This window comes from Cherax quadricarinatus, chromosome 44 (genome assembly GCF_038502225.1).
Source record: "Cherax quadricarinatus isolate ZL_2023a chromosome 44, ASM3850222v1, whole genome shotgun sequence".
NCBI lineage: Eukaryota > Metazoa > Arthropoda > Malacostraca > Decapoda > Parastacidae > Cherax > Cherax quadricarinatus.
Window position 1 is genome coordinate 4,391,951 of NC_091335.1, and position 23,669 is coordinate 4,415,619.

Here is a 23,669-nt window from a genome sequence, read left to right on the forward strand (position 1 = left end):
ATGAGTCTGAAGGAATGTTACAGTGTGAGTCAGGGAGGTGGATGAGTCTGAAGGAATGTTACAGTGTGAGTCAGGGAGGTGGATGAGTCTGAAGGAATGTTACAGTGTGAGTCAGGGAGGTGGATGAGTCTGAAGGAATGTTACAGTGTGAGTCAGGGAGGTGGATGAGTCTGAAGGAATGTTACAGTGTGAGTCAGGGAGGTGGATGAGTCTGAAGGAATGTTACAGTGTGTGAGTCAGGAAGGTGGATGAGTCTGAAGGAATGTTACAGTGTGTGAGTCAGGGAGGTGGATGAGTCTGAAGGAATGTTACAGTGTGAGTTAGGGAGGTGGATGAGTCTGAAGGAATGTTACAGTGTGTGAGTCAGGAAGGTGGATGAATCAGGGAGTGAAGTTGATGACTCATGGGTGAGTCTGAAGAAATGTTACAGAGTGAGTCAGGGAGTGAAGATGATGACTCATGGGGTGAATCTGAAGGACTGTGACACTCGTAGTATGAGTCAAGGAAGACAGATGACTCATGAATGAGTCTGAAAGACTACGTCTTACTCACTCTAAGGTGTTGCCAGGTAGTTAAGTGCCGTATTTCGCGACTTATAAGACGCGACTTTCAAGATCTGTTTTACTTACAATGTCTGGGCATCGGACCTAACTGGGAGAGCTACACCCCACCAAACACCCCAAACTTATAGCTCCCGTCACTCACCTTCAGTTTATAGGACGCAGGCTGGTTTTTGGAGGCATTTTATGGAATAAAATGCGTCTAATAAGCCGCAAAATACGGTAGTTAATAATTTTAATCAGCATGAACCAAGCGCGCCTTCCTCCCTCCTCCAGGGAGCATCTATACACTAGTCTTGTATTACTAGTAATTTGTACTAGAAAATCTTAACTACTAGTTACTGTACTAGTACTAGTAACTTCACTAGTAACTGTATTAGTAATTTCACTAGTACACACAACCCAAAGCTACAAGGTTCCAACCCCAGGCACAGCGGGAACTATGGGCAAGTCACTCTACATCCACTATTTACCTAGCAATTAATAAGGCCCTAGTTATTAGTCGACCATTCTGGGTCGCATTCCGGGCTGTTTACCATGGCTTGGGCCGAGGCTCGGAAAGGAGGTGAGGGAGGATAATAACTCTTGGCCTGTAAATGTGAATTCCTTGTATGAGAGAAAAAATACGGAGTTCCTGGCTATTATATATTTGATATGATGGTAGTTCAGGTCCGTCTCCTGAAGAGAAGACAGAAGGTGTAACAGTACCCTATCATCCTTCGGCAGCACCCTCGTTTTGGTCTCCTCTGTGAAACCTGCATATTTCCCTGCCAAAACTGTAACATTTTAGGGTGCAGATCATCCCTTACTATTATTACCCGTTGCAAGCATAGTTTCTGCCCGCCCTCCCACCGCCCCCTCATTGGGCTGGGTATATGAAGGCTATATTGGGGTGCCACCCTCAGGCGCCCTACACTGCGTGGTCAAGACGCTGGTGTGTCTGTGGTGGGGCTGTGAAGCTTGCAGTAAGTTCTCCCTCATCGTGTTCTCTCTCTCTCTTGAAGCCTCCGTTAAGTGAGTGCAACTCGGGAAAATGCTCGTCAAAGGATCGAAGTGATTATTTAGTTATATCTGTTCAATGCTTCTAGGAGCCGTTGACCCTCGGCTCTGTCTCAAGCCGGGTCTCCAAAACTGGAAAGTATTGCAAGGGTAACGATTAAGAAACAACGCGAAAGAAAAAGTACCTAGTGAATGCGAGAAGACGTTTGTAAGATTATCTTGCCATCTTACGTGTTCATGAGACAGAAAACGCCAGCAGTCCTGCTAGTGTGGCCACAAAATATTAACAGTCTTCCTCGTCACAAAAAAAAGATCTCGTTTCCTAGCGCAAAGTGTTGCCACCGAAAGGAAAACAGTTTCTTTTCCGAGACAGCATTTTGGTAGTTTTCAAGAGAGCAACCACGTAGAACTACAGCACTCCAAGACTACTTCACCGACACGCTCTGTGGATGTAACTTCATTAAGAAACCCAGTGTCAGGGAGTCCTGCAGTCATAGTGGCATTCTAGTGGTGCTGGCAGTGTCCTAGGTGGTGCTGAAAGTGTGTTACGTGGTACTGACAGTGTTCTAGGTGGTGCTGGAAGTGTTTTACGTGGTACTGACAGTGTTCTAGGTGGTGCTGGAAGTGTTTTAGGTGGTACTGACAGTTTTCTAGGTGGTGCTGGAAGTGTTTTAGGTGGTACTGACAGTGTTCTAGGTGGTGCAGGAAGTGTTTTAGGTGGTACTGACAGTGTTCTAGATGGCATTACTCAAACCAACGCTCCACGTAGTGATGCCGGAACAACGTTCCAGGTAATGGTACTGGAACACTATTCAAAGTCGAGGGGCTCTTCTAGGAAGTGGTACTAAAGCGGTATTTTTTTTTTTTTTTTTTGGTATTGGTATTGGAACAATCTTCAGGGTATGTGTGCTCATCAAGGATAGTGGTACTGGAATTAATGTTACAAGAATATTTGGAAAAGTGCTCCAAATAATGGGTTCTTCATGGCATCTGTACTGGAACAGTGTTCCAGGAAAGAGGTGCCGGAATAGTCTTTAAGGTAGCGTGCTCTCCAAGGTAACGGTACTGGAATAGTCTTCAAGGTAGTGAGCTTTACCCACTTAGTAGAATTCTTAAATACAACAAAGTTCTCTAAAGTAGAAATCTCTTCCAGGAAGTGTGATTCTTCGGGTCCTCAAGGTAGTAAAATTTTCAGACCAGTGAATATCTTCAAAATAGTTAAGATCAAGGTAGTGCAGCTCTTCAAGACTTCAAGTTAGTAAGGAGATTTGGTAGTGAGAGCTTTCTATATGGCCATGATAATGTGGTGGTCGAGCCTTGTATTGTAGATTGTGAAAATACTAGTTAGTAGGCTTTAAGTTAGTAGGTTTCAGGTAGGTAGGCTTCAGGTTAGAAGGTTTCAAATAGGTAGGCTTCAGGTTAGAAGGTTTCAGGAAGGTAGGCTTCAAGTTAGAAGGTTTCAGGTAGGTAGGTTTCAAGTTAGTAGGCTTCAGGTAAGTAGGCTTCAGGTTAGAAGGTTTCAAATAGGTAGGCTTCAGGTTAGAAGGTTTCAGGAAGGTATGCTTCAAGTTAATAGGCTTCAATGGGCACTTGAACAATCTTCAGCAAGTAATATCAAATGCTAAACTTATACTAATGTGATTATTGTAAAAGGACACAAGTGCAACTAATGTGACATTTTACTTTACATATTGTCGGTAATCCTACCAACATTATTATAATGTGATTATTATTATTATTATTATTATTTTCATAATAATTAAACAATAAATATTGAAAAAACTTTTAATTTCTGCCAAGCTTCATTATATATTTTTTTTAAGTACAGGCTGAATGTAATATATTCTCTCATGAGTAGACGAACGATGATTGGTGTTGAGCAAATGTTTATGGCCGACGTTTTGCTCTGGGTAGAGTTTCACTCAGTCATGATGAAGGTCTACCCAGATTCTGAAGTCATATTATCACTGTTGTTGAAAATGGTATAAAATACCGACAAGTTGATAATTAAGACACATGTGCAACAGTTGGGTATCTGTACTGATGAAAAGTTTCGCCTACACAGTAGGCTTCTTCAGTCAAATACAGAGGGGAACAGTATAACGAATTAAAGATGATGTAATCAGTCCATCAACCTTGGAGAAAAAGTATTAGAGGGGGTCAGTCCCACAGCCTGGAGAAGAGTTCAGTTCCACGGTCTGGAACGATATCGTTCCAGCTGTTGCAGAGATCTGGAACGATATCGTTCCAGCTGTTGCAGAGATCTGGAACGATATCGTTCCAGCTGTTGCAGAGATATCTTAATCTTCATATTATCAATACTCGTTGGCAGTACCTGTCATCTAGCCTTCAGGTTGGATTTAAGTGGGACTCGCACATGAGTTAATACGGCTGTCAAAGCTTATTTCTTGGGCAGCATTGAAAATCAGGTTGGGGAAATACTTTTTTTAGTGGGCTTGAGTTAGAAAAAACATGCCTAATATTGCTGTAGTGTTCCTCCTTTCTGATGTTCTTAAACTTTAGACAAATATTATAAGGTTTTTTCTTCTTCGCAGGAAGGTTCAAGAGCCGTACCATTGTATCTGAGAGTCTTACTTCGAGAGCTTTAAGCATCCACCACCAACATGCCTGGCCACGTGAAGAAGAGCACGGGTCCAGATCCTGACCCCAGTGAGTTCCTCTATGTCTCCCTCGAGCAGAAGCGTGTTGACCAGACCAAGCCCTACGACGCCAAGAAGTCCTGCTGGGTTCCTGATGAGAAGGAAGGTTATATCGAGGGTGAGATCCAAGGCACCAAGGGCGACCTAGTCACTGTCATGGCCAAAGGCGAGACTAAGAATTTCAAGAAGGATCTGGTGCAGCAGGTCAATCCTCCCAAGTTTGAGAAGTGCGAGGACATGTCCAACTTGACCTACTTGAACGATGCCTCCGTCCTTTACAACCTAAAGGCTCGTTACATCTGCAAGCTCATCTACACCTACTCTGGTCTCTTCTGCGTCGTCGTGAACCCCTACAAGCGCTACCCCATCTACACCAACCGTGTGGTCAAGATCTACCAGGGCAAGAGGCGTAATGAGGTGCCTCCCCATCTCTTTGCCATCTCCGACGGCGCCTACATGAACATGCTGCAGAGTAAGTATCAGATATTTATACCCAGTGTAAAAATTATAGGGGAATAAGCCTGTTGAGTGTACTTGGGAACGAGAAGCATTCAAATTCAGTCTACACGCATTTCAACTCGTAGTAAAACGATTGATGCTCAGTTGATTCAAATTACAACGTCTGTTTTTTAATACTAAAGGTGAAGTTATATGTATATGCTAGGGATTAACTTAAAGGCAATGCAACTTCTAATCTGTTTCATTTCTTTTCACAGCTGGTGAAAATCAATCTATGCTGATTACGTAAGTTCAGGACATTTCTTCCTGTTTTTCTCGTAATGTGAAGTAAAGGCTGTCTTGAATAAGGAATTCTTCAGTGAGACTGAACAGTAGGAATTGCCAGCACATACTTTCCTCTTCTTAACTTGTAGAAAGTGTCAATAATAACAAATGTCTGTACACAGTCAGTGTATTAACTGTAATCCACAAAATACATGTTTGCCCCCACAGTGGTGAGTCTGGTGCTGGTAAGACTGAGAACACCAAGAAGGTACTCTCCTACTTCGCCAACGTCGGCGCCACCACCAAGAAGCCAGGCGAAGAATCCAAGCCTGTAAGAAATCTTCCAAATTATGATGTATTTTATTTAAACGGATGTTTTAGTAATGAATTTCTGCTGAGAGACTGTTGCATCCTCGTGGACTTCAAAGTGAAGCTGAGCTCATCGATGTGTTGTCTTTCTCCCACAGAACCTGGAGGACCAGATTGTCCAGACCAACCCTATCCTGGAGGCCTTCGGTAACGCCAAGACCACCCGTAACGACAACTCCTCCCGCTTCGTAAGTATCTGTGTTGAGGATAACTTGGTAGCCGCTAGAGTAGAATTTATTTCTCGATTAGTAAACGAAGGATCGTGCTATCATCACTTCGTGTTAATGACTCACACGGTTTTACCGCGTCAAATAAATATGTCGATTATATTCTTGTTTTTACGCTCGCTTAAATAATTATATATTCAAGAATTAGCTTACCTAATTGAAAGTTTGAAGAAAGTATTGAGTCACGGAAGGTAATGTCCTCTTACAGGGTAAGTTCATCCGTATCCACTTCGGTCCCAGCGGCAAGCTCTCCGGAGGTGACATTGAGGTCTACCTGCTGGAGAAGGCCCGTGTCATCTCCCAACAACCTCTTGAACGATCCTACCACATCTTCTACGAGATGATGTCCGACCAGATCGAATGGATTAAGCGTGAGTATCTTTTGCGATCCATGTTCCAGTTACTGCTTCATAAACAGAGCCCCACGAACACTTCACGTCACTGACTCATAAAATGAAAACACAAGTTAAAAAAGAAATACATTGCATGATATGTGTTCCTTCTGGCTTGCTACCTTCAAACACTGGTAAATTCATGAAACTTGTAAACTGAAAAAGTCGGACATATACTTTTCAGCGTAAACCTTTCATCACAGACAAACACACTGAAGCGTACCCAATAATCCTGTAAATACGTAATTTATTTTAGTGTAATATATGATAATATGTTGATAAATTAGACACATGTGCAACTCTTGGGTATCTTTATTGAGGAAACGTTTCGCCACACAGTGGCTTCATCAGTCCATACAAAGGAGAATCTTGAAGAACAGGAGGAGAATGAAGTAATCAGTCCCTCAACCTTGAGTCGATGTGGTCAGTCCATCAATCTTCAATAGATACCCAAGAGTTGCACATGTGTCTAATTTATCAACATGTCGGTTCTCTGAACCATTCATCTACATAATAATATGTAATATAACGCAGCCTCATGATGAGGCTGCGTTCTATTGCTTAGCAAACCCCGAGTTTGCATGACATCGGTAAACTGAACCTTCTCTTGTCCATCACAACCAGAGCATGTAAATAATACAGTCTATAACTTGTTCTGTTGCACTGAGGAATGACGGAAGGTCGACTAGCGGAAAAAAACAAATAATTTGCAGAAACGTTTGCACACAGTGCCTAGCTTTTCACCTGGTAACAAGCCACTAGACGCAACACAACACTGGTAACAAGCCACTAGACGCAACACAACACTGGTAACAAGCCACTAGACGCAACACAACACTGGTAACAAGCCACTAGACGCAACACAACACTGGTAACAAGCCACTAGACGCAACACAACACTGGTAACAAGCCACTAGACGCAACACAACACTGGTAACAAGCCACTAGACGCAACACAACACTGGTAACAAGCCACTAGACGCAACACAACACTGGTAACAAGCCACTAGACGCAACACAACACTGGTAACAAGCCACTAGACGCAACACAACACTGGTAACAAGCCACTAGACGCAACACAACACTGGTAACAAGCCACTAGACGCAACACAACACTGGTAACAAGCCACTAGACGCAACACAACACTGGTAACAAGCCACTAGACGCAACACAACACTGGTAACAAGCCACTAGACGCAACACAACACTGGTAACAAGCCACTAGACGCAACACAACACTGGTAACAAGCCACTAGACGCAACACAACACTGGTAACAAGCCACTAGACGCAACACAACACTGGTAACAAGCCACTAGACGCAACACAACACTGGTAACAAGCCACTAGACGCAACACAACACTGGTAACAAGCCACCAGTCGCAACACAACACTGGTAACAAGCCACCAGTCGCAACACAACACTGGTAACAAGCCACTAGATGCAACACAACACTGGTAACAAGCCACCAGTCGCAACACAACACGTAACAAGCCACCAGTCGCAACACAACACTGGTAACAAGCCACTAGACGCAACACAACACTGGTAACAAGCCACCAGTCGCAACACAACACTGGTAACAAGCCACTAGACGCAACACAACACTGGTAACAAGCCACTAGACGCAACACAACACTGGTAACAAGCCACCAGTCGCAACACAACACTGGTAACAAGCCACCAGCTTATGGTCGTTGAAAAGTACCTTACGTCTGCTGAAGTCTGGGTGAAATTTACCCAAGATTATGCTGACTGGAAGGTTGTGTATAGACTGTTTACACTAGGTAGTGTCCCACTTAGAGACAGAAGCAAGGAAACTGGATTTGTCTGAATGTTTCGGCCTCCAGTTGAGGTCCTTTTCAGCAGACTGTTGCCGACATATACCTGTCTGAGGTCTCCATGTGGGTTATACTGAGAATCGACAAGTTTAACCTAACATTAACGATTAATGTTAAGTTTTCTGGTTAAAACACAACAGATGTCATCTCTAACACATTAATACATTGCAACGAGATTATTAATATCTTAATCACATTCCATATATTTTTTATGCATTTAACTCTTGACTTTTAATGTGTAATAATCATGAACTTTTATGAAGATTTCAGATACGCATTTAGGAATTTTTTTTTTTGGTTGTGATTTATATAGAAGAACATGAACGAAACTCTGTTAGTGCAGATTTATCCTAGTGACCAGGAAATACAGTCCCGCCGCCCAGTGTGTTTTGATGTTACTGTGTAATATGTACGACTTAGTCTACAACATTATAACTTAGTCTACAACATTATAACTTAGTCTACAACATTATAACTTAGTCTACAACATTATAACTTAGTCTACAACATTATAACTTAGTCTACAACATTATAACTTAGTCTACAACATTATAACTTAGTCTACAACATTATAACTTAGTCTACAACATTATAACTTAGTCTACAACATTATAACTTAGTCTACAACATTATAACTTAGTCTACAACATTATAACTTAGTCTACAACATTATAACTTAGTCTACAACATTATAACTTAGTCTACAACATTATAACTTAGTCTACAATAACTTAGTCTGCAACATTATAACTTAGTCTACAACATTATAACTTAGTCTGCAACATTATAACTTAGTCTACAACATTATAACTTAGTCTACAACATTATAACTTAGTCTACAACATTATAACTTAGTCTACAACTTTATAACTTAGTCTACAACATTATAACTTAGTCTACAACATTATAACTTAGTCTACAACATTATATCTTAGTCTACAACTTTATAACTTAGTCTACAACATTATAACTTAGTCTACAACATTATAACTTAGTCTGCAACATTATAACTTAGTCTACAACTTTATAACTTAGTCTACAACTTTATAACTTAGTCTACAACTTTATAACTTAGTCTACAACATTACAACTTAGTCTACAACATTATAACTTAGTCTACAACATTATAACTTAGTCTACAACTTTATAACTTAGTCTACAACATTATAACTTAGTCTACAACATTATAACTTAGTCTACAACTTTATAACTTAGTCTACAACTTTATAACTTAGTCTACAACATTATAACTTAGTCTACAACATTATAACTTAGTCTACAACATTATAACTTAGTCTACAACTTTATAACTTAGTCTACAACATTATAACTTAGTCTACAACATTATAACTTAGTCTACAACATTATAACTTAGTCTACAACTTTATAACTTAGTCTACAACTTTATAACTTAGTCTACAACTTTATAACTTAGTCTACAACTTTATAACTTAGTCTACAACATTATAACTTAGTCTACAACATTATAACTTAGTCTACATTATAACTTAGTCTACAACATTATAACTTAGTCTACAACATTATAACTTAGTCTACAACATTATAACTTAGTCTACAACTTTATAACTTAGTCTACAACTTTATAACTTAGTCTACAACTTTATAACTTAGTCTACAACTTTATAACTTAGTTTACAACATTATAACTTAGTCTACAACATTATAACTTAGTCTACAACATTATAACTTAGTCTACAACATTATAACTTAGTCTACAACATTATAACTTAGTCTACAACATTATAACTTAGTCTACAACATTATAACTTAGTCTACAACATATACAATTTAGTCTACAACATACATAACTTAGTCTACAACATATACAACTGTACATGGTGGTTCATAATACAATTTAATCACAATGGTTTAAATGTGATAAGCGAACTGGTACCTGACTTCGTCAACTTCTTGGGAAGTGTCAGTGTCCAGTGAGCTCATGGACTGGGGGAGGGGAAGTAGCGATCATGATTCGAGGAATGGGAGTTGGTGCATCCCCATTCCTTGAATCAACAGCCCTTCATAAGGATTATGGTGCCTCTCTTCTTCTTGGAGGCGTGTCGAGAAGGGAAAATTTTCTCGTAGGAGAGCCTGTCGGAGGTCCATGATAGTCGGGTTACACAAGAGTGTTGCTGGTGTCGGTCTTGTGGGTTCTTCTGGAGGAGGTGGAGCACACAGGCTTTTTCTTTGATCCAAATGGCGTGTGTCCCGACATTATTGAATTAAAGACACGTTGTAGAGCTAAGCACTAGACCAGCATGGGCCTGTTCTTCAACTTGTCTGTTTTCCTTTATATTATTCTTCATTGGTCGTCTTGTCAATTATTTTTTTTAACCTCGAACGCTTAGTCACGCGTTCTAAATACTTCATCTATATATTCCTTTTCTACTTCTCCTCATAGCTTGCTTTATTAAATCTCACAGTTCCCACTCTCGTATTTTTATTTTTTACCAACCTTGTTGTGTTTCAAAGGAATCGTACCTCAAATTGGTTTAAAATCTCCCAATTTGTATGTAAATCTACTTCCAGAAAACTGTTGTCTTAGCAACGACATCTACGACTACCACTACGTGTCTCAGGGCAAGGTCACTGTACCTTCCATTGATGACAAAGAGGACATGCAGTTTTGTGATGTAAGTAGTTTAGGAGAAAGTAACATGTCCTCTGGATCGACAAAAAATTCCCTCAGATTCGGATGGTCTCGCAAACGTACCGTAGTATTAACACCAGGAAGACAGAGTATCCTGACAACCTTATATGACAACAATGGTAGATAGATTTTAAAAGATATATGCAAATATCTTTTTTTCCAGTTCCTCATATTCGATTTGGTATCCCCCTCCCTTCTCTCTTACTTCTTTACAACGATGTACCACTCTTCCGTATTTAAAGTGGTTTATTCCTATCCCACATTGACTGTGGTTTATCCCTTATTCACAGTGGTTTGCCTCCTTCCTATATTTGTAGTGGGTTGTGTCCTTCCTATATATGTAGTGGTTTTCCCCTTCCCTGTATTTATAGTAGTTTGCCCCTTCTCCCTGTATTTAAAAAAGTTGAACCCTTTCCCGTATATAGAGCATTCGAACATCCTCCACAAAGTTAACCCCGTTGCTCTAGGATTTTTACACTCATTTTAACTTCCCTAAACTTGCAGCCATGTGTTTACTTAGTGACAACATCTACGACTACCGCTACGTGTCTCAGGGCAAGGTCACTGTGCCTTCCATTGATGACAAAGAAGACATGGAGTTTTGTGATGTGAGTGGTTACCCTCAGAAGGTTGTCAGAGTGTGAAGCACTTCTCGAAACTTGTTCAGCCTTGTAATAAAGTTGGTAGAATTACCGACAATATGTAAAGTAAAAGGACACAAGTGCAACTAATGTGACATTTATTGTGGCAACGTTTCGCTCTCCAGGAGCTTTATCAAGCTTGATAAAGCTTGGAGAGCGAAACGTTGCCACAATAAATGTCACATTAGTTGCACTTGTGTCCTTTTACTTTACATATTGTTCAGCCTTCTTTATCTTCGACTAACCTCCTGCAGGCTAGCCTAACCATTAATTAATCTGAATACTGAACCTCGTTCTAAAGCCTCAATCGACATCACACAATGTTTCTCTCCTGTAATCGTGATGCTACTAATTGTTCTAGTGATAAGCCTTACTATCGAAACAATGAAATAAAACATATGACTTACCGTACTAATCTACAGCATAAATTTTTTTAGCATAAGAGATTCAAGCACAACCCTGAGGGGGGTCACGAAGAGATATATACAAATATCTAGTATAGCCTACTATCATTCCCATTAACCTACCTACTGACCCCAGCCAGCCTATACCTCTACCTTGCCTTGAAGGCAACAGTATCTACGACTGTCACTACGAGTCTCAAGATGTGCTGGTCTATGATCTGAATGTCTTAGCAGTGATGTCTGGACAGACATCACTACTTCTTCACTAACTTAATTAAGTAAAATATTAACACCCAACCATTAAGCTCACATATTTGTTTATATTGTGGAATATAATAACTATATAAAATAATTCTTATTCCAGGCACAAAAGGTATTTAACCTTAGATAATAAAGGTTTTAAGGTAAGGAAAGACTTCCTCATCAAGTGGTTCTGAATGTAAGCAAAATATTAGTCCAATGATAACCTTGAAAACTTAATGTTGTTATTTACTAAGTACTTCGCTTCATTTGTTTTACTCTTAATAATATAAAATCTAAGAATAATTATAAAGTCATTATCGACTCTTCAAACTCTCCAGCAGTAAAGAAAGTTGGTCTCAACAAGTAGTCTCTTCAACAGTCATTTGTCAGTCATGTCAACAAATGGCGTAGGCTACGTCCTGAGGAACACCTCTTAACTTCGTAGTCATTGCAATTCCTTCACACGCCAGTAAAAATGAAGCTTTATCATTTACGAGCCACCATGTTTAACTTTGTGTCTGATCTTCTTTTAACTATTCCTATTCTAGGAAGCTTTTGACACACTTGGGTTCTCGAAAGTGGAAAAGGAGAATGTTTACAAGCTCACCGCCTGCGTCATGCACTTCGGCGAGGTGAAGTTCAAGCAAAGGGGTCGCGAGGAGCAGGCTGAACCAGACGGCACCGAGGTAATTACTCTGACGGTCTTAACAGTCGTTAGGAAAGTAGTGAATGTATATATATATATATATATATATATATATATATATATATATATATATATATATATATATATATATATATATATATATATATATATATATATATATATATATATATATATTCTCAAGAGCAGGCGAAGGCTGTAAGCCTTCGCCTGCTATTGCGAATTCCTTGCATTGTTAATATCTCTAGTAAGGCTGATGCATGCAGGGGATGAGATGAAAAGCTGTAAGCCTTCTTCCTGAAAGCTGGCTGCCTTGGATCAAAGTCTAGCGCAACCTGGACTCCAAGGTATTGTCCAGTGTGGGTAGATTGGTAAAGCACTGCGTACCTTGTTCCAAGGTTCGTAGGTTCGAGTCTCCTTCAGCCAGAGATCAGTGTTTGTATATATATATATATATATATATATATATATATATATATATATATATATATATATATATATATATATATATATCAGAATGCATTGTCCTGGAGGAGCAATAGCTGTTATTTAAGTCAGAGGTTTTTATATGAATACAGTAATATTGTTTAATGCGTTAGATAAAGATGTTTGAGCTAGATATATAGTCTCAACTGTTCTTTATTTACGTAAATAGGCTGGAGAAGTGATTGGCAAGCTGATGGGTACGGACGGTGCTGATTTGTACAAGAACATTACCAAGCCCAAGATCAAGGTCGGTGCTGAGTTCGTAGCGAAGGGCATGAACGTGGATCAGTGCTACTACTCCGTTGGTGCCCTGGCCAAGGCCATGTTCGACCGTGTTTTCAAGTACCTAGTAAACAAGTGTAACATCACCCTTGAGACCGGCAAGAAACGTGCTTCCTTCATCGGTGTGCTCGACATTGCTGGTTTCGAGATCTTTGAGGTAAGGAGTTCTTGCTTATGTTCACGGTACTGTTGCGTCATGATGAATTTTAATGATAATATTATTTATTAAATGTCTACTGACGATGAAAAAAAAACTTATTCTTGCTACTGGTGTGCATCACGAGGCTTTACATACTCTGTGTTGATGAAAAACTGAATGTGTCTTTCTGCAGTTCAACGGCTTTGAGCAGATCTGCATCAACTTCTGTAACGAGAAGCTGCAGCAGTTCTTCAACCATCACATGTTTGTGCTGGAGCAGGAAGAGTACAAGAGGGAAGGCATCAACTGGGTCTTCGTGGACTTCGGTATGGATCTGCAGGCCTGCATTGAGCTCTTCGAGAAGGTAACTTCTCTATTTCTTAATGTTGTAGTTCCCCATTGTCTGTCGCCTTTAAAATATTTAAGCATTTGAATATATATTTGATAACTGTGGAGAGAATTAAATTTGTGGTAAGTTATAGCATAATATTTCGTCTTTTATACAAGAGATTTAGGCCCCCCACACAATGACCTTAGTTACAGGTTCCGTATTCGTCTTAACTCACAGGAAAATACAGATTAAATTTTCACGTTTTGTATGTATTTCAAATGTAGATCAAAGCTTGGGATATTTTTGTTTTTTTCCGTGACTTAATAGCATCTTCACTGTATTAAAAATTGTCTTGAATTCGTAAACCTGAAATGTTTCCTAAAATTTTCACTCAAAATATTCGTGATTAGGTTGATTTTCAACTTCTAATCAGCCACAACCAAAGAGACTCGAAATTTTTTCTTACCAATCAACAGAAAATGGGTCTGCTCTCCATCCTGGAGGAGGAGTCCATGTTCCCCAAGGCTACCGACAAGTCCTTCCTTGAGAAGCTCAACGCCAACCACCTTGGCAAGACTCCAGTCTTCATTAAGCCCAAGCCAGTGAAGGGAGGAACTGAGTCCCACTTCGCCATCGTTCACTACGCTGGTACTGTCAACTACAACTTGACTGGCTGGCTGGAGAAGAACAAGGATCCCCTCAACGACACCGTCGTCGACCAGATCAAGAAGTCCTCTAACGAACTGGCTGTTCTGATTTTCGCTGACCATCCCGGCCAGTCAGCTGCGGCTGATCCTAAAGGTGGTAAGTATATGGAAATTCCGTAATACGATCATACAGTACACATGTGATGTTTTACTTTACCGATGAATCAGTAAGACAGTGGAAAGCTACATTGAGACGGTCGTCTTGTGACCCGCAACACGAGAAATCTTTTTAATTCTCCTTAAAACAGAATACCTCCTTACTATTCCGTAATTTATCTATACACCTGTGTGACAGTCTAATTGTGGTAACTAAATTCATAAGAAAATTTGCAAAATTTTGTGATTTACCGTGCAGTGCGTATTTCAAGCAGTAACACGTGTGTATCTTCTTCCCCAGAGACTCGCCAGAGCAACATTGTCGACATACGAGGCTTCGTAAAACCTAACTCCAGAGAATATCAATAAGGATTTACATTCTAGTTTTGATTTTTGATTTTCCTTGTATTACACTCTAGTTTTTATTTTTTCACTTTCCTTGCAAAAATAATAATGTAGTTGGGTTTTATTTTATTTTTCACGTATTTAATGGTAATAACGAAATGAACTTCTGGATAAAACCTTTAAAATTAACCAATTAAATTTTCTAGTTGATAAAATTAATTAAAAATATCATTGAAATAGAAAACTTAACCTAGTTATATAACTTTATTTGCAAATAATTATCAACTATCTTGACTCATTTTTTTTATTTGACGGGGAAAAAAAACTATAGAGACAATGTGTGACATTCATCCAGATTTCGATTAAAACTGAGTTGTATTATGTTACAGGAGGACGAGGCCAGAAAGCTGGTGGCTTCAAGACCGTGTCGTCAGCGTACAGGGTCAGTAGTGTTTTTTCCTCTTATTTTTTAATTCTGTATCTCGTCCTTCGTTTTCCGCAGTTTGTGTAATGAAGTTAACACACGAGGCTATTTTGCTTGCAAAATAAATTATTAGATTTGTGTCTATCTATGACTTGGTGTTTTTGAGGAGGTAGGTGGAGGTGTTCAGGTATCAGGAGAGCCGAGCTAAGATAAACTACGATATGCAAATTTTTCCTGCCCACAGGACCAGCTCAACAACCTCATGAAGACCCTCAACGCCACTCATCCTCACTTCATCCGTTGTATCGTCCCCAACGAGACCAAGTCTCCAGGTGGGTAGTTCAGGACCTCGGAGTGATAGGTTCACTAGGATCGCCAGAGTTATTGATACATTAGTTGAAAAATGCATACGAAAGTTATGCAGTAATTTTTCTTACTGTTTGAGCTTTAATGTGTAAATTAAAAATAACAATATCAAGGTATGTTTTCTTGTGGAACACACTCATTTAAGAATTCCACATAAAACAGCTCAATGAGAACCTTATACAGCTCACTGAAGATCTTGTACGGTGTCGAAAGGGTATCATTAAGGGTCCTGGTGACTGTATTCTGTGCTCCAGTTACTTTATACAGTGATATAAGGACAATATTATCTCGTGTAGGTGTGATCGACGCTGCTCTTGTGATGCATCAGCTGACCTGTAACGGTGTACTTGAGGGCATCAGGATCTGTCGTAAAGGCTTCCCCAACAGGATCCCTTACAAGGACTTCAGGCACCGGTGAGTCACCTCACCTGCTTCCAAGTACCTATATACAACTTAATGAACTTCGTAAATAATTTCAGAGGAGACATTGTAATAGACACCTGAATGTTTCTAGATTTATAAACGTTTTACTCTGTCCCAGACCATTCATATTTTGTCTACCAAAATCTCACAGCTTCTTCACTCATAGATTTTCCCCACTATCCTCCTTCCATCCCCATTCTCCCTCTTGCCAATCCCTCAATACCCTCCCTTCGGCCCCCTTCCCACCCCATCAGCAACTCCTCCCCTCCCTCCCTCCCTCTAGCTCCCCATTTCCCCGTCTTCTTACCTGAAGAAGTTCCCCTTCATTCTATTTATTCCCTCTCATATCTGGCTACAAACACGCAGGTTCCCCCAACACCAAGCCTACACCCTCGGCAGTGTGTCTTCCCAAGCTACACACAGTTGTCTACAGCTATGATACATTCTATGTTTTGTTTTGCAACACAGACTAGTTAATGGTATATACGAACACGAGTAAGGTTGAACTTGTATGGTAATATCGACATATAGAAAAAGATACGTATGCAGTTTAAGACATTTTGTCTTAAATTTGTACAAAAGTTTTTCATTTCTTCAAAGAAAGTTGCTTCAGTATCAAATAGAAACTTCAATTATATTCTTGTCGTACATTCAGTAATTGTAAAATCTTTATCACAATTTCTTGTACTGTGTTTAATTCGAAAATCAACGATTTAACTTCACCAGGTATCCAAATTTTGGGTTAAAGTATTTATTTCGTGAAAGTTTTACATATTTTCGACTCAGTCGCAAATATAATTAAAAAAAAAACTAAGTCGCAGATATAGTGAAAAAACACAACTAAGTCGTCGATATAGATAAAAAAACACAATTAATCAGCTAAAGCGTAGCTGTTACTTTACTATTGTTTTCTTGAGTTGTGTGTCTACATCTGGAGGACGGGGTGCCTCACCCACTGTGTCTTCAAGTGCTTCATGGACGCTCCTTCCTTCCGTAGTTACAAGATCCTGGCCACCAAGGAGATGGATACCATTGCTGACGATAAGGAGGCCGCTAAGGCTTGCTTCGAAAAGGCTGGTCTGAACGAGGAGTTGTACCGCACTGGCAACACCAAGGTCTTTAAAAGGACATGTCAGAGTCATCCCCCACATTCCTCCCCAAACCGTAAACAAATCCCATACCCCCCGATTGGAGCCTATAACCGTGTTTTTATTTGTATCCTCAGATACTCTTGCTGCATCATGCATTTGAGGAAGCATTGGTTTGTGTCATATTCTGCATAACCCGTTTTTTACCCCTCATGAATGTTTACCCCTTTTCCCCCTCCCATTTTTTTCCTGTTTGGCTTCCCTGGTCCCTGGCACGAGCTTTCACAACGGTGTACCTGGACTGCGGCTTCCCTGTATCCTCCCTCACAAATCTCTGTTCAACCAGGTGTATCTCCGTTATTCTCCCGCATCTCTTATAACAATTCTCTAGGCTAACAATTGATTTTTTTTCACTAAACCCAAGTGTTTCGTTCTTGCTATGTGAGAACCAAAGATATCACGTCAGTTCTTTGGTAAAGATTTATCCATGACTAAAATTTGAAAATTGACCTAAATGGCCAACGTTACCACCTCCAATTCCCTCCTTTTCCCCATATGTGACTTCTCCCTTTATTACTCTCCCCGAATATTTTTTTCCCATTTACCGTTTTTGTAGTCCTTGTTTTCCAGCACTGACTGCATGTACTGATCATTATTCCTCTTACAGGGGCCCAAATACAACTCGCAGAAGTCAGTGAACTGATGTTTTCTCTGCATTAACTAAGTTCATTCCCAAATCATGTTCTTCCTCTTAATTCGCAGTAATAAATTAAATTTAATATCCCTAATTGAGTGTCAGAGTTAACAGTCGAACCAAATATTATAAGCTCTTTTACACAAATTTTATTTAGAGACTTAAATGATGGAGCAGCTTAGTATGTCGTTCAAGTTGCATATGGATTGTGGTGCTGGGAAATATTAATGTTTTCCGGCCCGCTAACCTTGTAATATACTTCAGTGTTGCGCTACGTTGCTGCATCATTTCACTGCACTTCGTTGTCAGCAATTATGCAGATTTGCAGTGAATAGTTATATATATAATTTCCAGTTGAAATCGCTTTGTTGTGCGTACTGAAATGTCTTTTTTTCCATACGCATCGTCGTTTATTGTATATTAGTTTAGGCAGCCTTGGGTCCATTCCAGTTCGAATTAAGTTGCATTATAGCAATTTGTCTGCTATTGTTATTCGTTTATATCTTTGTTTTTCACGTGATTTCTCTCACAGGTGTTCTTCCGCGCTGGTGTCTTGGGTACTCTTGAGGAGATCCGTGACGACAAACTGGCTCTTCTGATCACAGGATTGCAATCATGGATTCGAGGCTACCTCAGCCGTGAAAACTACAAGAAGCTGCAAGAACAGAGAGTCGCACTGATCGTCGTCCAGCGCAACCTGAGGAAGTTCATGAGGCTACGTAACTGGGGTTGGTTCAGGCTGTGGCAGAGGGTCAAGCCTCTCCTCAACGTCACTCGCATCGAGGACGAGATAAAGGCTCTTGAGGAGAAGGCCGCCAAGGCTCTGGAAGAACTCGAGAAGGAGAAAAAGCTTCGTCAGGAGCTGGAAGCTGCCAACATGGCCCTTCAAGAGGAGAAGAATAACCTTAAGGCTACTCTAGATTCTACCAAGGGCAACGTCTCAGAATTTTTGGATAAACAAGCTAAACTGCAGAGCCAGAAGGCCGACCTGGAAGCTCAGCTGAATGTAAGTATATCATTAATAGTTCTGCATAAGTTCTATAATCCAAAAATACATATGCCGTTTTTCCCTATATTTGGTCAAAAGCCTCAGAATGTATATTTAATTTATATAATGTTTTTTCACTTTCAGGAAGTTACTGCTCGCCTCCAACAAGAGGAAGATGCTAGAAATATGCTTTTCCAAGGCAAGAAAAAGACTGACCAGGAAATCGGTGGCTTGAAGAAAGATCTTGAAGATGTTGAACTTGTAGTTCAAAGGCTCGAACAAGAAAGGGCCACTAAGGACCACCAGATCCATAACCTGAACGAAGAAATTGCTCACCAAGAGGAACTAATAAATAAGGTTAACAAAGAAAAGAAGCACCTTCAGGAATGTAATCAAAAGACCGCTGAAGATCTCCAGGGCATCGAAGACAAATGTAACCATCTCAGCAAAGTTAAAAGCAAGTTGGAACAGACACTGGATGAACTCGAGGACTCGCTGGAGAGGGAAAAGAAACTCCGAGGGGAGATTGAGAAGTCCAAGAGGAAGGTTGAGGGTGACCTCAAGCTGACCCAGGAGGCGGTAGCTGACCTGGAACGTAACCAGAAAGAAATCGAGAATACTGTTCAGCGCAAGGATAAAGAAATCACCAGCCTTTCCGGGAAACTTGAAGAAGAACAGATTCTTGTTTCCAGAACCCAGAAGCAGGTGAAGGAGCTGCAGGCTCGCATCGAAGAACTGGAGCAGGAGGTTGAACACGAACGTCAGTCTCGTGCCAAGGCTGAAAAAGCTAAAGCCAACTTGGCTCGTGAGCTGGGAGATCTCAGCGACCGCCTGGAAGAAGCTGGTGGTGCCACAGCAGCTCAGATCGAACTCAACAAGAAGCGAGAGTCTGAGCTGGCCAAGCTCCGCCGTGACCTCGAGGAGACCAACATCCAACAGGAGGCTGCCCTCGCCAATCTCCGCAAGAAGCACAATGATGCTATCAACGAAATGTCTGACCAGATTGACCATCTCAACAAGATGAAGGCCAGGTAATACCAAGTGACTGCAGGCTTTAAAATTTTATATATTTGATATATTAGTAATATATACAGTGTTAAAAGCAATACTAGTCTTAGAGACTTTACCCAGAACTCTTCAATACAGAAATATACCTACCAAACAGGTCTGAGAAGGATCGTGAGGCCATGAAGAGGGAGGCTGACGATGCCAAGGCTGCAATGGATGCTCTGGCTCGTGACAAGGTAACCAGTGTAAACATTTTAATGTTAATAATATATTACACTCGTATTTTGGCTGCGTGAAAAAGAGAACTTGTGGCAACGTTTCGCTCTCCAGTAGCTTTGTCAAGCCATAATAGCTTGACAAAGCTCCTGGTGAGCGAAACGTTGCCACAATAAAATGTCACATTAATTGCACTTGTGTCCCTTTCCCTAACAAATTACTCTGTTCACTACTGGAATGTTCATATAACTTTGTTCACCACTGGAATATTCAAACAACTTCTCAGTTCACAACTGGTAAGTTCAAATAACTTTCCCCATAACTTGAACAATCAAAAACTTCTTTCTTCAAAACAGGTTAATACTGAATCAGTTTTTCTTTGTTTCTGTGTTATCACTTGGTAAAGAGGAGCTGAGTTCTCCATTATTATAAAGCAGACAAGGATATAAATTTGTTGAAGACTCAACACTAGAATCATAATGTTGTTCTTATCATGAAATTAAAGGAATTTCCAGAAGTCCTTCTGCTCGTCTCAATGTTGAGAAACATTTTCTTCATCTTTTTCTAAACGTTGTAATAAGAATGTATCAACCCATCAGCTTTTAAATTCTGTCTCTATATAAATGATTGTTGTTTTTCTTTTGCTCAGGCCGCTGCTGAAAAGACGACAAAGCAACTTCAGCACCAGATCAATGAGATTCACTCCAAGCTGGATGAAGCCAACCGCACCCTCAACGACTTCGATGCCTCCAAGAAGAAGCTCGCTGCTGAGAATACAGACCTTCTGCGCCAAGTGGAAGAGGCTGAGAACCAGATTGGTCAGCTTTCCAAGATTAAGCTTTCGCTCACGAACCAGCTTGAAGACCAGAGGAAACTTGCTGACGATGAAAGCAGGGTAAGTTTCTTTTTGTCATGATTAAGACGTACTGCAATATTTTATGGTAGGCGCCAGAGCCCTGAAGGGATACAGCAGTCGTAAACTCCTTACTGCTGCGAAATTTACCATGCTGTTGTTATTTCGCAGGAACGTGCTACTCTTCTCGGCAAGTACCGCAACCTCGAACACGATATTGACGGTCTTCGTGAGCAGCTTGAAGAAGAGAGCGAGGGTAAGGCTGACCTCCAGCGACAGCTCTCCAAGTCGAACGCTGAGGCTCAGATGTGGCGCGCTAAGTATGAATCTGAAGGAATTGCTCGCTGCGAGGAGCTGGAGGCTGCCCGCTTGAAGCTGGCAGCTCGCCTTGAGGAAGCCGAGGATCAAATTGAGCAGCTCAACGTCAAGAACATGACGCTTGAGAAGACAAAGCAGCGCATTGCCACCGAGCTGGAGGACATGCAGATTGAAGTAGAAAGAGCCCAGGCTCTGGCCAACGCTGCCGAGAAGAAGCAGAAGAACTTTGACAGGATCATCTCTGAGTGGAAGATGAAGGTCGATGATCTTGCAGCTGAACTCGACGCTTCTCAGAAGGAATGCCGCAACTATTCTACTGAGCACTTCCGCATTAAGGCTGCCTATGAGGAGAACCTCGAACAACTTGACGCTGTCCGCCGTGAGAACAAGAACCTCGCTGATGAAATCAAGGACTTGATGGACCAGATTGGCGAAGGTGGCCGATCTCTTCACGAAGTTCAGAAGACTGCTAAGCGTCTTGAAATTGAGAAGGAAGAGCTCCAGGCCGCATTGGAGGAAGCTGAGGCTGCCCTGGAACAAGAAGAGAACAAGGTGCTTCGAGCTCAGCTGGAACTCAGCCAAGTGCGACAGGAGATTGACCGACGCATCCAGGAGAAGGAAGAAGAGTTTGAAAACACTCGGTAAGTAGAGCTCACGCATGTTATACATATTTTATTAGGTTCAACCGAAAAGTAAAACCACCTCACGTTTACATATTTTATTCTGTTTAACGAAAAATGAAACAAATCATGTTTTGTAAAAAAAATAATAAAAGCATGTATTTGACTATTTATGTTCAGTACATCAATTATAGATTATTATGATCTATATGAAGTATTTAATTATGAAGTAGTTAGAATGTTTGTGTTCAGTAGTTTATCCATTATTACTCACCTTGGTGTGTGTTGACAGCAAGTGCCACCAGCGAGCTATCGACTCTATGCAGGCTTCACTGGAGGCTGAGGCCAAGGCCAAGGCTGAGGCTCTGCGGCTGAAGAAGAAACTGGAGTCTGACATTAATGAGCTGGAGATCGCCCTTGACCATTCCAACAAAGCCAACGCTGACCTCCAGAAACACATCAAGAAGCTCCAGGGTGAAATTAAGGACCTTGGTATCCGGGTCGAGGAAGAGCAGCGCCTGGCTTCAGAGTATCGGGAACAGTATGGCATCGCTGAGCGCCGTGCTAACGCTCTCAATGGAGAACTGGAGGAGTCTCGCACTCTCCTTGAGCAGTCCGACCGTGGACGCAGGCAGGCCGAGGCTGACCTGGCTGAGGCTACCGAAAATATTGCTGGTCTTGCTGCTCAGAACGCTTCCCTCAATGCTGCTAAGAGGAAACTCGAGGGAGAGATGCAGACCCTGCATGTAAGTCTCTCTAAAAAATCTCCCTGTAATTATAAAATTATATTACATAATATATATATATATATATATATATATATATATATATATATATATATATATATATATATATATATATATATATATATATATATATATATATATATATATATATATATATATATATATATATATATATATATATATATATATATATATATATATATATATATATATAACCTGTTTTATTCTCTCCTTTTTAGGCTGACCTGGACGAGATGCTGAACGAGGCCAAGAACTCTGAGGAGAAGGCTAAGAAGGCCATGGTTGACGCCGCTCGCCTGGCTGATGAACTCCGCGCTGAGCAGGAACACGCCCAGACCCAGGAGAAGATGCGCAAGGCCCTCGAAGTATCCCTCAAGGAACTCCAGATTCGCCTGGAAGAAGTAGAGACTAACGCTCTGAAGAATATCAAGAAGGCTGTGTCTAAACTGGAAAGCCGCGTTCGCGAGCTGGAAAGTCAGCTTGACGATGAGTCTCGCCGTCACTCTGATGCCCAGAAGAACCTGAGGAAGTGTGAGAGGCGCATCAAGGAGCTCACCTTCCAGTCTGACGAGGACAAGAAGAACCACGAGAGGATGCAGGATCTTGTCGATGCTCTTCAACAGAAGGTGAAGACCTACAAGCGCCAGATCGAGGAGGCTGAAGAGATCGCCGCTCTCAACTTGGCCAAGTTCCGCAAGGCCCAGCAGGAGCTGGAGGAGGCTGAGGGTCGCGCGTAATCTCTAATCCTTCATCGACAACACTACTACAGAAGAGGCAAGAAGATCATCGAAGAACAGTACAAAACTGAGCTAAATCATTCTTGTATAATAGTAACGTAAACAGCAAGTGGTGTACACTATGATTGGTCATAATTAATATATTTTTTAATAACAACGCACACATTTTCTGGATTATAACTTGTAACTAGTACAGATTGTTTTGTTAAATTATCTTTATAGCCGTGATAAAACTAGTTCGAACGTAAAAATATTACACATACACACATGTGTATTGACCATACAGCTACACCTGTGTAAAGGTGTATTGACCATAATATGTATAGGAACTAAAATAAATATCTAATATAGTTTCTTTATGTTTCAATATTCTACATGTAAAGA

The 23,669-nt window shown here is 40.7% G+C and overlaps 1 protein-coding gene across 2 annotated transcripts; it reads left to right on the top strand.

Moving 5' to 3' along the window:
* Window positions 1-1,367: 1,367 nt before the first annotated feature.
* LOC128697537 (myosin heavy chain, muscle-like) lies at window positions 1,368-23,638 on the top strand. 2 transcript variants are annotated; one of them, XM_070093997.1, is made up of 22 exons: window positions 1,368-1,525; window positions 4,115-4,691; window positions 4,936-4,963; window positions 5,171-5,273; window positions 5,410-5,499; window positions 5,747-5,909; window positions 10,325-10,428; window positions 12,282-12,419; window positions 13,053-13,322; window positions 13,498-13,668; window positions 14,112-14,436; window positions 15,173-15,225; window positions 15,452-15,539; window positions 15,870-15,987; window positions 16,994-17,111; window positions 18,311-18,784; window positions 18,911-19,797; window positions 19,932-20,010; window positions 20,640-20,885; window positions 21,015-21,802; window positions 22,074-22,527; window positions 22,767-23,638. In XM_070093997.1, the coding sequence occupies exons 2-22, from the start codon at window positions 4,184-4,186 to the stop codon at window positions 23,283-23,285; spliced, it is 5,724 nt and encodes a 1,907-aa protein (XP_069950098.1). In that variant the 5' UTR covers window positions 1,368-1,525; window positions 4,115-4,183; the 3' UTR covers window positions 23,286-23,638. The 2 variants fall into 2 exon arrangements, with proteins under 2 accessions (XP_069950098.1, XP_069950099.1); XM_070093998.1 differs by lacking the exon at window positions 10,325-10,428 and adding an exon at window positions 10,950-11,053.
* The last annotated feature ends 31 nt before the right edge of the window (window positions 23,639-23,669 follow it).